A 15,652-nucleotide genomic window follows, 5' to 3' on the forward strand; every position below is an offset into this window, starting at 1 on the left:
TGGACAGATTATGGTGGCACAAACCAATAGGGATCTTGAGAGACTCTTTAAAATTTCTGTGCAGTTCCACTTGTTTCTCCAGAAAGTTTCTTCTTTCCAGAATTACTTTCCAGAATTACTTCTTTCCAGAATTACTTTCTGGAATTCTCTAGAAAGGTTTCTTACAGCTGGCTATTCTTGGAGAATGTTTCAGGAATATCGTTCTAACAGTCCAGATGTTGTAATAGCTTTCATTCTTTCTCTGGTTGATATTGTCATTAAACCTTAGATCAGTATTCACCAAACTATGGCCCATGGACTGCAGCCAGCACAATGCTGAAGCCTTACCCAATAAGCAGTGCTTCCCATTCCGTCGTGATGCTCACAAGAAGCCCACCCACTTGCTGCAGCGCAACCCTCTGCACAGTTGCGTTTGCCCAGAAATATGGATGCAAAGCCTGCTGGGGCAGCGAGCTACAGATGTGAGGGCCTAGAGTGTCACACTTCAGCAACTGGGTGGGCTTCTTGTGAGCATTGCCCCAGAACGTTAAGCAGTGGTCTGAACGGGTACTGCTTTAACCGTGCACAACGGTCGTGAGTTTGGCAACCAATACCTTACATGATAGCTATTTTCTTGTAAGTAAATTGTATAACAGCTTGCCTAAATCTTTTCTTTCCTAGTATGAAATACTTCTTTGTGTACAAGACCATGATGATCCTGCCATCGATGTGTGTAAAAAGCTCCTTGGCAAATATCCCAATATTGATGCAAGGCTATTTATAGGTGAGTGAGGAAAGATTTCTGTTATGCTGGTGTTTTTATTAGATGATTGGGTCATTCAGCACAGAATCTAAACTTTTAAAAATAATCTAGAATTCTGCATTAATCTGCAGGTGTTAGTCAAAAATTATACTTGTGTAAAAGTCCTCAGATAAACAGAACAATAGTTGAAAGAACAATTTATCTGTACATGAGGTTCCCTTCCACTTGGATAATGTATATCTAGAATTATACTGGCTGGATTGGATGAGAGAGCTTGACCACCTCAGGGGCTATCTTTTGATATATGGATGTGATATTTCAGGAAGCCATGTCTGCTGTCTCCATTACTTTTTACTGGCATATCTAGACTTGATAACACCATCCAAGAACTTCACATTTTATTAGAGACCACTTTGCACCTGAATTGCTCTGAGGCTGTATCTGTTAGAAGTCAACAATTGACCCTGTTGTGTCAGTAACATAAAGTATGGTCCAGGTTCAGAATGCAGTCAGGTTGCTAAATATCTGAATGCTTTTGAGCTGATAGCCTAAGAAGGTGTATAATTATCTCTCTGTGTCAGTTTTATTTGTACAGTAGTATGTTCTGAAAACATAGGCAAGACTTGTACATGTAACCTAAATTTTGTTCTTGAAGGTGGTAAAAAGGTTGGGATCAATCCAAAAATCAACAATTTAATGCCAGCATATGAAGTTGCCAAGTATGACCTCATATGGATTTGTGATAGCGGCATTAGAGGTAAGTGCAGTCAGTGGCAATAGAATATTTTTTAAGTACAGTTGCAACTGCATAGGATGCTGTTAAACTTGGTATTAATAGAACAATCAGTGTTCATGGCTCTTTAAAATAACGTAAGCAAAAACAAAACCCAGGTCTCTGCCCAAAAGAATTTAATACCTACATTTCAGGTTAATAGGAAGAAAAGAGGTGAGGATAATGTGAGATGTATGAGAACATTGTAGTTGCCAGTGGCATAGCTAGCGAGGGGCGGGGGGCGGTCCACCCCAGGTACCAGCCTTGGGGAGGTGATACCACAAATGACCCAACATCGCTAACATCATGGAGGATAGGAATAACCCCATCATGCTATATACTGTTGGATGTGGAATTTCCAGCAGAATGCAATGAAAACAACCAGAGTGAAGTATATCCTTTCTATCCAAAGTTATGGCCAAAAATCCAGATACCAAAAAATGCATGGAGCACTATGGAAAGTGAAACCGAGCCATACCGCATGTTTACTCGCAAGTAGGTGAACATGCCTAATCCGTCGGAAAGGGCAGGCTGAGAGGAATCCAATGACACCAGAATGGTTCCTATCCAATGAAAGCAGCCCCTCCAAAAAACACCTAAGAAAGAGGTCCCTCCCTCCAAGCAGACCAATGTATTGAGCCCTATGGAAAGTGAAAATAAGCCACATGGTCGCATTTACCTGCAAGTAAGCAAACATTCCTTGGCTCCTGGTCAAGTCAGGCAAAGGGGAATGCAAGGCTGGCTGCAGAGTCCCAATCTGATGAAAGTGGAGCTCAGCAAATGCTCCAGAAGGTAGCACCTTTCTCCCTAAAGAATAAAACAGAGGCTTGAACTGGTAAAGTAAAATTTTATTCGTTTTTAGTCTTGTAAAGCCAGGTGAATCCTGATAGTGATATGCTTAAAATATAAGAATTTACGCTGAACTGGGCACTAGGGAGGGCTGAAAATCTCAATGATATTTTTGTGGGGTGTTATTGCAGGCAGACTATAGAAAAAATTCACTTGGTGAAACAGGGCTAGCTTCCCCTTATTTAATTATTTGTTTTTCTTTATTTATAATTTCTTTTATTTTGCTTAATGATGTTACTTCCAGCCATGACATCACTTCCAGGGGTCCTGGACAGATTGTCATTCTAAAAAGTGGGTCCCAGTGTTAAAAGTTTGAGAACCACTGCCTTAACTTAAAACAGGCCAATGAGACATCCCCGGGGGGGGGGGAACACTCTAGTGATCAAAATTCTGGAAATCATGGCTTTTAGGAATAATGCCATCATGTTATATACCATCTGATGCAGAATTTCATCCATTGCTTGTTGGGAAATATTCACTGCATTTATTTTCTGGCCATTATTATTATTCATTTCATGTCATGACTATTACTATCTCTCAGTCTCACCTACTTCACAGGGTTGTTGTGAGGACAAAATAAGGAGAGGAATCATGTACACCGCCCTGAGCTGCTTAGAGGAAGGGTGGTATAAAAAAATGTGAACTAATTAATTAATTATGTCGTATGGGGTGACAAAAATTTATGGGCCCTGGGTGTCGATCACCTAGCTGCGCCTCTGGCAGTTGCATTTATTTTGGATTGTCTGTCTTGTTTTTAGACCTCGCAAGGAGTAATACATAAATTTAAAGATAGATATTCTACCCTATCTTCCTTTTAAACTAAAATAATAAATCCGTATTGCTGTTTCCACTATAGCAGGTGAGTGACATCTGCTGCCAAAACTCTAGCAGGGGAATGTAGCTCCTAGTACATCTGCTATAACTGTTGGGATAGTAAAAGTCATGTCAGGTTTATACAGAATGTGGTGATTTTTACTGTTTATTAACTGTGTTTCTATCCTGCACTTCCTCCCATGGAGCTCAGGGTAGCACACAGTTCTAACCCCCATTCTCACAACTCTGTGGAGTAAGTAAAGCTGAAAGACTGACCAAGAATCATCAAGTTAATTTCATGGCTGAATGGGGATTAAACTTGGCTCTCCACAGTCCTAGTCCAACACTCTAACCATTACACTACACTAGTTCACAATGTTGTGTTAATTGAGACTCCAGGTGTTCTATTCTCTCCCTTATTTTAGTTGCTTGAGAGATGCATTACTCAGTATTGTGCTTTGTTTCTCACTACGGCATACCAATTTCAGTAAAGTTCTAATCCTGAATAACATTTAAGATGGTAGGATCTAGATTTTAAAGTTTGCTTTTTTAAAAATCAGAAGCAACTTTAATTTTAGAATATTGTGTGTGTTTTTCCCCCCATTTTTAAGCTAAAACGCTAATTCTGAATGTTACATTCTTCTACATTGGAACACAAATTATGTCTTGAAAGTTATGTCTTGAAACCATGCTGGTTTACAAACAATGCTGCTTCAAATCTCATTTGTAACCAAGAATAATGTTCTTTCATAGGTTATAGACTAGTAGAAATATTGTCCTTTTTAAAAATGCTACTTTATGGGTGTTAACTACAGTCCATTTTTTATTTTTAGTAACACCAGATACATTGACTGATATGGCCAATCTAATGACGGAAAAGGTTGGGCTGGTCCATGGCCTGCCCTATGTGGCAGATAGGCAGGGCTTTGCTGCCACTCTAGAGCAGGTGAGTGCCCTTGTGCTCTCACTTCTTTCCACAATTAAACAGCCTTTGACCTTCCTTGTTTTGTGATCCTCTGTGAATGTTCAGCAAGACCTTTTTTTAAAGCATCAGTACAAGAATTCAGATGAGTATCTTACTGACACTTTATAGGGTTAAATACCAAACTGTGAACTTATGGAATGAACGTATAGAAACCTTTTGTAATTTGCCAATCTTATTTGGAACAACCCTGAACTTCCTAACAGCTTTGAGTAAGAAATGAATTTGAATTATCTTCCTTGCTTCATCTTTAACACTGAACTAAATGAAATTTTGTCTCTGCCATTCTGGGTGTTGACAGTGATGGGTCAGGCAATGAATGTGAAGAACATTTAAAAGTATTTTGGAATAGGCTGTTGGCTGAGTCTATATTCCCTTCCCATTCTAACTCCTCACTTGTTCTCCTTTGGTTCCTATTTGTTCTTTGCACTCTTCATTTTGTGAACTATCCTTATAGTAACTAGTAACATAATATTGCTATACTCACTGCTGCTCTCCTGTCTGAATAATGCTGACCTCACAATCCTAGTCTGCTGTTTTCGTTTGTGGTAGCCTTATGCAGTGTAACACATGCGTAGACTGAGTAATAAACACAAAAGTGGCAGGTTGAATTCGTTCTTAAAATTATTTATTTCTCATTTTGGGTGGCATAGAATAGATATCTGGCATTAAACTTTGCTGTAAAAAGACCAAAAGCAGCAAAATAAACTTAAGTGCACCAGTTCTAAGGATTGTAGAATGGAATTCAGGTTGCTCTTGTACATATGTTTGTATGGCAGCAGAATCGACCACAAGCACTGATTTCAGAGATTTTTTGTTTGCTATACAACAGTGGTTCGCACATATTTAGCACCGGGACCCACTTCTTAGAATGAGAATCTGTCAGAACCCACTAGAAGTGATGTCATGACCAGACCAGACATCATCTGGTAGGAAAATTTTTTAACAATCCTAGGCTGCAATCCTACCCACACTTACCCAGGAGTAAGTCCCATTTACTATCATTGTTGAAAGAATATCATAGTAGCGTATTAAAAGTACAGGTCTGAAACATTTGCCCAAATGCAGTCACATACCATGGTAGTATCAAATCTGATATATGAAAAATAAAATACTGAAATGAATGGGGACCTACCTGAAATTGGCTAGTGACCAACCTAGTGGGTCCCAACCCACAGTTTGAGAAACACTGCAAGATAACATTTTAGAAATTGATGTAGAATTCCAACATGGCTAGCAGGCTGAGTTACACACTTCTGCAATGATGCATATGATTGCCTGCACAAACGTAAACAGATAATAGTTTAAAATTCATATGATCACTTGACAACACTTATGTGAGTGGCAGAAGAATTTTACCCTTATCCAAAATATCTTAAGTATTCTAAAGAAATGCATGTTATGATTGTAGAGAGGCAATGGGATGATTATTTTTTTTAAAAAATCAACTTAGCTGCACATTTTTCCTTAACAGGTATATTTTGGCACTTCCCACCCAAGGACGTATATTTCTGCTCATGTAACTGGCTTCAAATGTGTAACAGGAATGTCTTGCTTGATGAGAAAAGATGTCTTGGATCAAGCTGGAGGACTTATAGCTTTTGCACAGTATATTGCTGAGGATTACTTCATGGCTAAAGCAATAGCTGACAGGTAAGATGATGATCTTCAGGAAAGTTCTCAGGTTTTTTTAACCTTGACATACTTAAAACTTATTACATGCACAACTTGGCCTAGCCAGTTCCTTTTTTGTGGGTAGTGTAGTTCATGAAAACAGTTTTCTAAAACTTATAGTAGCATACTGGAATAGCCATGTTACTGGTGCTATCTCTAATTCCGTTCACCTAAATCCCACTTATGTTTATGTGCTTATGTTATTTCAAATATCATGTTCTGCATTGCCTTGTCTTTTTTGCAAGGTAGCCCACCATACAATAAAATGTAATCAAACTCCATATGACAAAAAGCAGCAGCAAATGAACATTAAAGTCATGCACATTGGGGCAAAAAGTCAACATTTCACATATAGGCTAATGGGTTCTGAGCTGTCTGTGACAGATCAGGAGATAGATCTTGGGGTGGTGGTGCACAGGTCAATGAAAGTGTCGACCCAATGTGCAGTGGCAGTGAAGAAGGCCAATTCTATGCTTGGGATCATGAGAAAAGGTATTGAGAACAAAACAGCTAATATTATAATGCCATTGTACCAGTCTATGGTAAGGCCACACCTGGAGTATTGTGTCCAGTTCTGGTCAAAAAGGACATAGTGGAATTGGAAAAGGTGCAAAAGAGAGTGACTAAGATGATTACTGGGCTGAGACACCTTCCTTATGAGGAAAGGCATTTGGGCCTCTTCAGCCTAGAAAAGAGACGCCTGAGGGGGGGACATGATTGAGACATACAAAATTATGCACAGGAAGGATAGAGAGATGCTCTTTACACTCTCACATAACACCAGAACCAGGGGACATCCACTAAAATTGAGTGTTGGGAGAGTTAGAACAGACAAAAGAAAATATTTCTTTACTCAGCGTGTGGTTGCTCTGTGGACCTCTCTGCCACAGGATGTGGTGATGGCATCTGGCCTAGATGCCTTTAAAAGGGGATTGGACAAACTTCTAGAGGAAAAATCCATTACAGGTTACAAGCCATGATGTGTATGTGCAACCTCCTGATTTTAGAAATGGGCTATGTCAGATGCAAGGGTGGGCACCAGGCTGCAGGTCTCTTGTTGTCTTATGTGCTCCCTGGGGCATTTGGTGGGCCACTGTGAGATACAGGAAGCTGGACTAGATGGGCCTATGACCTGATCCAGCTGGGCTGAAGAAAATATCTTTAACCCATTTTTGCCCAACCCACAGGTGAACATGTTTAGTCCCTGCTACGTATCTGTAACGTTGGGCAGAAATGGCTCACCCACCACCTGAATAGTCTATGTGATGGAGCTAGTCTTGCATTCAGAGGCAGGGAGTTTCAGTGAGTTGGTGTCACTGCAGAGAAGACTTGGTTACATGTCCTCTCAAATACATCTCTGCCACTGGTGTGACATGCAGAAAGCCTCCCTTAGTTGATTTTGGAGCATGAAAGAAAGTCTGAACAGAAAGGGAATTAAATAAATATGGTAGTAATCAAAAAGACATCAACAAGTTAACTGATTGGAGGGGTAGAACATGCTTGGTCACTCCATCCCACCGCGTTGACCGAGATGAACAGGTTTGCTTGACCAGTCACTAAGTGCATGCCAATCTCAGTACTACAGACACAGAGAAACTTCCCCAAATGATACTGCCCTCTGCAAAAGATGTCTTCCTGATCGTGTAAGGCTCTTATGGTAGCAACATCCTATTCAGAAGCACGAATAGGTATTTTGATAGATAAACTTATTAAGAGGCAAGATCAATTCGCTAGATATCACATTTATGTGTGCAAAAACAAAATGGCTAGTCAACATATTTGAGAAGAACTGTAGCCTATTCATTTTGGTAATTAACAATATGTATTCATTTTCAGAGGCTGGAAATTTGCTATGGCTACACGAGTTGCAATGCAGAATTCTGGCTCCTATTCTATTTCTCAGTTTCAATCCAGAATGACCAGGTAAAAATTATAATTTCTGAATCATTTGCTATTCTATTTAGTTCTGGATTGTGGGAGTTTCATCCCCTAGAAATACTGGCTGGGCTAGCATTTCATCCTGCTTTACTAGAGGAACTGGCATGAAATGAATGTCTGAAAAGCTGATGCATTAACACTAGACTCCCTTTAATTTTATTTACATACGTCATGTAAATAAGACAGCATGGTTGTTCTTATACTGATTTTGGTATTCTTGATTGGGAAACAATAGTATTTTCTCCTCCTTTTTGCAACAGTGTCATACAAAAATTGTTCACTAAAGTTAGAATAAGAAATTACTATAGCCACTAATCATAAGCCAGCACATCTATTCTGATTGGAAAATCAGTTGATAGCAATCAACTACTAATTAATTTTTAACTAGGTTTTCATGGTTTCATTTAACTAGTTTCATATTCTCCCAGTGCTTCTTGATTTCAATTCCATCTACTCTTGATAGATTTTAATCTAAAGTATTTTTCTCTGCTTTGAGAGTATTATTAAAGTTGCCCATCACATTGATTTCCTCACAAACTAAGAAAAAGGCATTTAGATTTTGTATTTATATAGACAGGGAAATAATAAACAATCAAGTAGAACCTTTACTACTCCAAAAATATCACTTGCATGCACACACACAACACCTACATTCATAAGTAGCTCCACAGGCACCTTTCAACCATGGATTTATTTATTTATAGTATTTTTACCCTGCCTTTCTCCTGCACCAAAGGGGACTCAAACTGGCTAACAATAAAATCAATACAATATTAAAGCAATTAAAACACCCCCAGGATCATGACAATTAAAAATAATTTAAAAGTACCAGCCCTCAGTGTCAGTTAAAATCCTTCATAAATAAGAAGGTCTTGAGGCTCCACCAAAAAGTCTCCAGAGAGGGAGCCGTTCCCAGGGGAAGGGAATTCCATAAATGGGGCGCCACCACCAGGAAGGCCCTATTCCTAGCTGCCACCCTCCTTGCCTCTCCTGGAAGAGCCCCTTCAGATGACCTAAGAAGACAGGTAGGATTATATGGACAAAGGCGGTCTCTCATATACCCTGGTCCCAAACTGTATAGGGCTTTAAAAGTCAAAATTAGCACTTTGAGTTCAGCCCGGAAATGCACCGGCAGCCGGTGTAGCCACCAAAGCAGTGACCCGACTGAGTCGAACCAACTTGCCCCAGCAACCACATGGGCATCTGCGTTCTGCGCTAGTTGCAGTTTCCAAACTGTCTTCAGAGGCAGCCCCACATAGAGCATGTTACAGTAATCTAATCTAGATGTTGTTACTAGGGCATGGGTCACTGTGGCCCATTCTGAGCAACCCAGGTATGTTCGCAGCTGGTGAATCAGCTGAAACTGAGCAAAAGTTCCCCTAGGCACAGCTGCCACTTGGGACACCAGAAGCAACTGTGGATTCAGGAGATTTCCCCCAAGCTGTGGACCTGCTCCTTCAGAGAGAGTGCAACCCCATTTGGAGCAGGCTGATAGTCCAATACCTGAGTCGGGGACTTTCGAACCAGGAGAACCTCTGTCTTATCAGGATTTAATTTAAGGATTGGATCCTTAAACTATGAAAAAGTCTTCTCAATAAATGAATAGATAAGACTGGACAGAACTCTCTGCCATTAAAAGATTTCCTATAGAACCTTGAACAATTGAGTGTATTCAGATAAATCTCCAAGAGTTGGAGCTTTTACACTTCAATTAAATTTTTTTCTAGACTTGGTGGTTTTTCAGCTGATGTGCTATTGGCCTTTACACCTTCTTACAGTAGTTCATGAGTACATTTGTACATTTGTACATTTGTAGTACATGAGTACATCAAAACAGTACATTTGTCTTGCCCTGAATTCTCAAAAAGTTTTGGTTTCTTTGATTGACCCTAAAAGTAAAATGCTAATAACTAATTCACCTGTATAAACATATAACATTTAACCAAGACTTTATCATCAAGGAATAAACAATGAATTAAGAGCAGAAGGGGATCAAGTTTCAGAGTTGTAAAGATAAACAAGGGAACTATGAAGGTTATGCAAAATTATATCTATTACCGTATATAAATGTTTTCATAGAGAACTATAATATTACTTCATAAAGAAACTGAGTGCTTGCAAGTTTGGGGCAACTGTGTTCCTACCTGCGGACTGAGCAAAATACAGCAGAGATTGTGAAATCTGTCTTACTTTTACATTCTGTCTACTGAATAATTTCAGTCTAATAATAATAATACAGGAATTAATGATATAGCCTCAGAAATTTTGTCTGGCTTCAGATAAGTTTTTCTTTTTATTCTAGATGGGCCAAGCTACGAATCAACATGCTTCCAGCAACAATCATATGTGAGCCAATTGCAGAGTGCTTTGTTGCAAGTTTAATTATAGGATGGGCAGTGCACCATGTCTTCAAATGGGATATAATGGTGTTTTTTATGTGTCACTGTTTGGCATGGTTTATATTTGACTACATTCAACTCAGAGGTATCCAGGTAGGTTGCATTGATCAGTGTCTCATATTCTTAGATTTTTTAAAGTGCTATATCAGTTTTTATTTTCCTTACTTAATCATAAGAACATAAGAACAGCCCCACTGGATCAGGCCATAGGCCCATCTAGTCCAGCTTCCTGTATCTCACAGCGGCCCACCAAATGCCCCAGGGAGCACACCAGATAACAAGAGACCTCATCCTGGTGCCCTCCCTTGCATCTGGCATTCTGACATAACCCATTTCTAAAATCAGGAGGTTGCGCATACACATCATAGCTTGTACCCCATAATGGATTTTTCCTTCAGAAACTTGTCCAATCCCCTTTTAAAGGTGTCTAGGCTAGACGTCATCACCACATCCTGTGGCAAGGAGTTCCACAGACTGACCACATGCTGAGTAAAGAAATATTTTCTTTTGTCTGTCCTAACCCGCCCAACACTCAATTTTAGTGGATGTTCCCTGGTTCTGGAATTATGTGAGAGTGTAAAGAGCATCTCCCTATCCACTCTGTCCATCCCCTGCATAATTTTGTATGTCTCAATCATTTCCCCCCTCAGGAGTCTCTTTTCTAGGCTGAAGAGGCCCAAACGCCGTGGCCTTTCCTCATAAGGAAGGTGCCCCAGCCCCATAATCAACTTAGTCGCTCTCTTTTGCACCTTTTCCATTTCCACTATGTCTTTTTTGAGATGCGGTGACCAGACAATCAAGATTGTAAATAGCTGTATATAGTGTTTTTCTTATGTGCTGTATTTACTTATCAGGTTTTACATAGCATAGTGCAGCAACACAGTCTATGACATAAATTTTAAATTTAATGCTGATGTGTTGTGATAGATGGAGAGATGCAACTAACAACTTTATTGGATTAACTGATTGGCTGCCTGGACTTCTATACCTATATTTATTAATTCTTTTTTCTAGCATATAATTCAGGGGCAGGCTGCAACCTGCTGATACAGTCAAACCCTTTCGGCTTTGCTTGAAAGTTAACAATAGTTTTATTTCAGAAATTATTTCTAATTCTATAAAGCTTATAACTTGGTCCATTTAAGGGATTGTACAATTAGTCTTCCCAGAATGCATATGCATGTTTACCCTCTCTTGTTGGGGGTAACTGTGACATCTTTTCAGGACATTTCTTTGTAGACTTTTAAGACAGACATGTAAGATAATGGGGGGGGGGAATAGGTGGGTCAACTTTAGAAAGGTTTGCAGTTGTATATTTTTCTTACATGACAAAGGTTTGTGCCCAATTGCTGTCCATCTCCTTATCTCTCAATTTAAAAAAATTAACATTGGAACCAAGCCCTTGTCATCTCCACTTTTCAAATAATAATGGAAGAATTAGATGCTGGGAGGGGCGGATAGCATAGTGGTAGACTGCTTGCTTTGGAAACAAAAGTTCCCAGCTTCAACCCCTCGTTCCTAGTTTGAAATAATTTCTGGTAATAAGACCAGGAAAGACCTCTGCCTAAGACCTTGGACTAACATATGCAATAAAAGTTGTAATTATGTCCTTTTGTTAAAATTCCCATGTATAACTTTGGAAAGATTCCAGTTGACTTAGGTTTAAAAGCAATGTTTCTCAAATGCTGCTGACAGTTCTGGCGACATGTTGGCAACATTGTTTTGTGTAGCTAAAAGGTAACGGAAAACAATCAGTTGCATAAGTTTTAGTAGTGTTCCTTTTAGATTCAGAATGTGTTCATTAAATTATACCTTTAATTTAGTCATTGGCTTTCTCATTTAACATAAGCATCTGTTTGTAAATTCCCCAGGGCGGTGCTCTGTGTTTTTCGAAGCTTGACTATGCAGTAGCGTGGTTCATCAGAGAGTCTATGACAATATACATTTTCCTCTCAGCTTTGTGGGATCCTACTATTAGCTGGAGGACAGGACGCTACAGGTTACGCTGTGGAGGCACTGCAGAGGAGATCCTGGATGTATAGCCACAGCTTTGTGACTGTGTATTTCAAGAAAAGAAACAAAAAAAAGGAGAAAAAGTATTATGTTTATATAAATGCTTTTAAAAGATCTACCTTCAATAGTTTTATTACTTGTATGTTTTCATATCTGTTCTTTAATTTATTTTGCATGGCACTTGCATCTGTGGAAAAAAGTACATCTGTAGTCTTGGCCAAATGGTACCTTGTTTTTTTGTGTACAAAATCAAATTGAGAAAATTAGTTTCAAGATTCACTTTTCTAGGAAAGTTCTGCAGCAAACTCTAAGGACAGTTTCTTCAGTAAAGTAAAAATCTCTCTGCTTGTCATATGTGTCCAGTGAATTGCAAATCAATGGTCCTAATACATTGGGAACAGCTTCTGAACAGGTCCTTTGGAAACAAATGGGAGTTTGTTTCCAAAGAAAACAGAGCAGAGAGATGAATTTGTCTAAAATGGTATTAGGTCATTTGATGGCATCTGTTGAAACAATAACAAATTTTATAGACCTGCAGTTTGCTTTGGAAACGTGTTGGGGCACAAGCAGAGAAACTTTTTAGATGATCTATGCCTACCTCTTGTAGTCGTTGCAGAGCAAACGTAAATGAACTAGGCCTTACCTCCACAAAAAGCAAACGATGGACTCTCTCTCTCTCTCTCTCTCTCTCTCTCTCTCTGTGTGTGTGTGTGTGTGTGTGTGTGTGTGTGTGTGTAAAACATATGTGGGTGTGGATGTACACACAAGCAATTTTTGACCTCACAGATGCCAGTCAAAACTGGACCGAGTCTGATGTGGCTGATGGGAGGAATTAAGCTATGAGCTATGCCTGGAGGGCATCTTTTGGCCAACTCTAATTGGCTCTGTCTGGAACCATTTTTAATCACTGTGCTGTAATTAGCCTAGTTAATCACCTGCATTTCCATCTTGACTTTTTTTAAAGTGGAGTTTTTGTTTCCGTGCAAGTGAATGTTTGATAGTTACAAGGGAGGGGGAATGTATTTCAGAAACATTTCACACACGAGCTATTTTCTTACACTCTGTCTCTTAAGAATGTAATTTCATGATGCAGGTATTTAATATTTTCTTAAGTGGGCTTAGGTTTCTTTCTTTCTACTCTAGTCATCCTTATGTAAAAAATTGCAATAGATGCTTGTTAATATATTAAAAGACAAGGTGAATTTGCTGTTACTGATATTAAATTGTAAGATTTAACTATCCAACTAGGTTTACTCTTGGCTTTTTTCCTTCAGGTAATCTGGTCTTTCAATTGGGTTTTGTATACAAGTTGCAATGGCTAAAAGACCAGATTATAATGAAGTTGTAAATGCATGCTGTCTCTTTTTTTCCTATTTTCTGCAACACCCCCCCCCCCTTCCATGAGATTGCTTTTAACATGGTGAACTGGACTTGTTTAAAGCAGATTCTGGTTGCAAAGCAAAATTGAGAAGGGCACTGCATAAGCCTTCTGTTTTTTTTAATAATTGTATTTATGCTGCTTTTTCTTCCAAATGGGCATGGCATGATATCACAGTAAAGGTCTGTTGCTAAGTGCATTGCCATTATGGAAGCTTTAAATCCTTAGTTATAACCCTTCTGTGATTGAGAGCATAATGTGTAGCATATTAGCAATAACTATGACTATTTATAGAAAAGGACATTTTTTTTCAGATTTACTGAGCCACTCCATTAATTGTCTGGTATACACATACAGTATAATGTAGTTGTGTGCGTGCAGACATATCCTATTGAAGATTACCCCAAACCAAAATCCTTCATCCCACATCCTTTTTTGTTGCCTTATGACATGACAGAATTTGTTTTGAAGGGCATCTTTCTCCATGAGCAAAGGCTTTTAATGCGTGTTCCATTCTTTATATGTGAATCAGGAAATGGCCTCCTGAGGAAAATTGCATACTGCAAACCAGTCTGGTTATGATCCGCTCAAGTTATTTTGTGTCATCTTCATTGTTGTCATCACTGTTATCTAGCTTAATTTTGCTTCTAATGTTTGTATTTTTATTTGCTCTGTGAAGTTTGGTTGATGCCATCCATTGCACTGCTAAAGTGAAGATTAACTGGTTAGGCTTGATACTGATCACCATGTGGGCAGTGTAACAGAAAAACCAAAAAGGCTGGACAGACTTCAGTGTGTGTGTGTGTGTGTGTGTGTGTGTGTGTGTGTGTGTGTGTGTGGTTTTTTAAATATGTTGTGGCTATGAAGAATTGCTTCAGTATTTTTTTGTGCATTAGTGAAACCTTTATCAATAAAGGAAACTGATGCTTCACTTAAGCAAGCAACTTGATTTCTTGTATAAGAAATCTAGGTTGATTATGAAATGGAATAAAATATTGTAGGAGGGCACTGTGATGGAACAGAGCAAAGGTTCAAAATGGCTAATTTAAAACTGTATCAAAATGTCATGTATACCATGTTTATTTAAAATCATTGTCTTGTTTTTGTTTAAAAATAAATTTTGAATACAATCAAATTTTGAGAAAGTTTGTTATTGCCTTTCTCTCCACATGGTATTCTTTAAATCTTTCTCATATGCAATATGTCTGTCTCACTAGAAATGAAAACTTAAGCCTGCCAGTTGCATTGTTCTTACAGCTGTAAAAATTGCATGCCAGACAATTGCATTTTCTGGTCCAACTACACTTTTTATATATGCATATATTAGGCAGTCACCTGTAAGAAACTCACTGAAGAACCTCAATAAGTTGGAGGTTCATAAGTATTTTCCAACAAGTACCTTGAGCCTTTTTGCTGAAAACAGTAGTTTTCTATTTCAGTGGCAGAGTGGATAGACCTGTACACATAGTACATAAACATGTTGTGTGACACTAATTCATTATGCCATGTCTGGTGGGTTCATTCCAATATTTGAAGGCAAACCTTCAGTGATAACCTTCAGTTATTAAATATGCGCCTTTACATATTGGAATTGATATTGGATGTTTTCTCATGGTCATATCTGTAAATTGCTTGTATACAATAATGCTTATAGCATAGCACAAAGGAAGAGTTACTTACTAACCATTGCTTGACTGCCATTGCTTGACCAACCATTGGGATCATGCATCACATGCTAATTAATTGCTAGGCATGCCCCTTGTTTATAGGGTAAAGACTGCCATGGCTGAAAATGATTTTTGGAGTTGCTTGTCATTGCTCATGACCTTTTCTCTGAGAATCTTTTCTTGGATGGTGCTGCTGAAAGTGCTTTAAAATGCACGTACATTTTTGAACTATAGTAGAAAATAAGATGAGACCATTTTGAACTACAGTAATAGATAACACAGGCCAACACACATTTTTCTGTTTTAAAAGTCAGACCTATTCCTGGATATATTTGGGGTGCTGATTACAAAAATAGCAGCAGTCTTACCCTATCACATCTAGTTTCGGAGATACGGCATAGCCTTGTTAGCAATGTTTCAAGCAG

The 15,652-nt window shown here is 38.7% G+C and overlaps 1 protein-coding gene across 1 annotated transcript in view; it reads left to right on the forward strand.

The window, feature by feature from the left end:
• UGCG (UDP-glucose ceramide glucosyltransferase) overlaps window positions 1–14,695 on the forward strand; it is a 51,125-nt gene extending 36,430 nt beyond the window's left edge. The window contains exons 3-9 of the mRNA XM_066615122.1: window positions 661–763; window positions 1,398–1,499; window positions 4,010–4,122; window positions 5,633–5,811; window positions 7,669–7,755; window positions 10,073–10,262; window positions 12,041–14,695. Of these exons, the coding sequence (XP_066471219.1) occupies window positions 661–763; window positions 1,398–1,499; window positions 4,010–4,122; window positions 5,633–5,811; window positions 7,669–7,755; window positions 10,073–10,262; window positions 12,041–12,211 (945 nt within the window). The 3' untranslated portion in view covers window positions 12,212–14,695. The remainder of the gene's footprint in view (window positions 1–660; window positions 764–1,397; window positions 1,500–4,009; window positions 4,123–5,632; window positions 5,812–7,668; window positions 7,756–10,072; window positions 10,263–12,040) is intronic.
• Window positions 14,696–15,652: the final 957 nt, after the last annotated feature.

The sequence above is a fragment of the Tiliqua scincoides genome, chromosome 2 (assembly GCF_035046505.1).
Source record: "Tiliqua scincoides isolate rTilSci1 chromosome 2, rTilSci1.hap2, whole genome shotgun sequence".
NCBI classification, from domain to species: Eukaryota; Metazoa; Chordata; class Lepidosauria; order Squamata; family Scincidae; genus Tiliqua; species Tiliqua scincoides.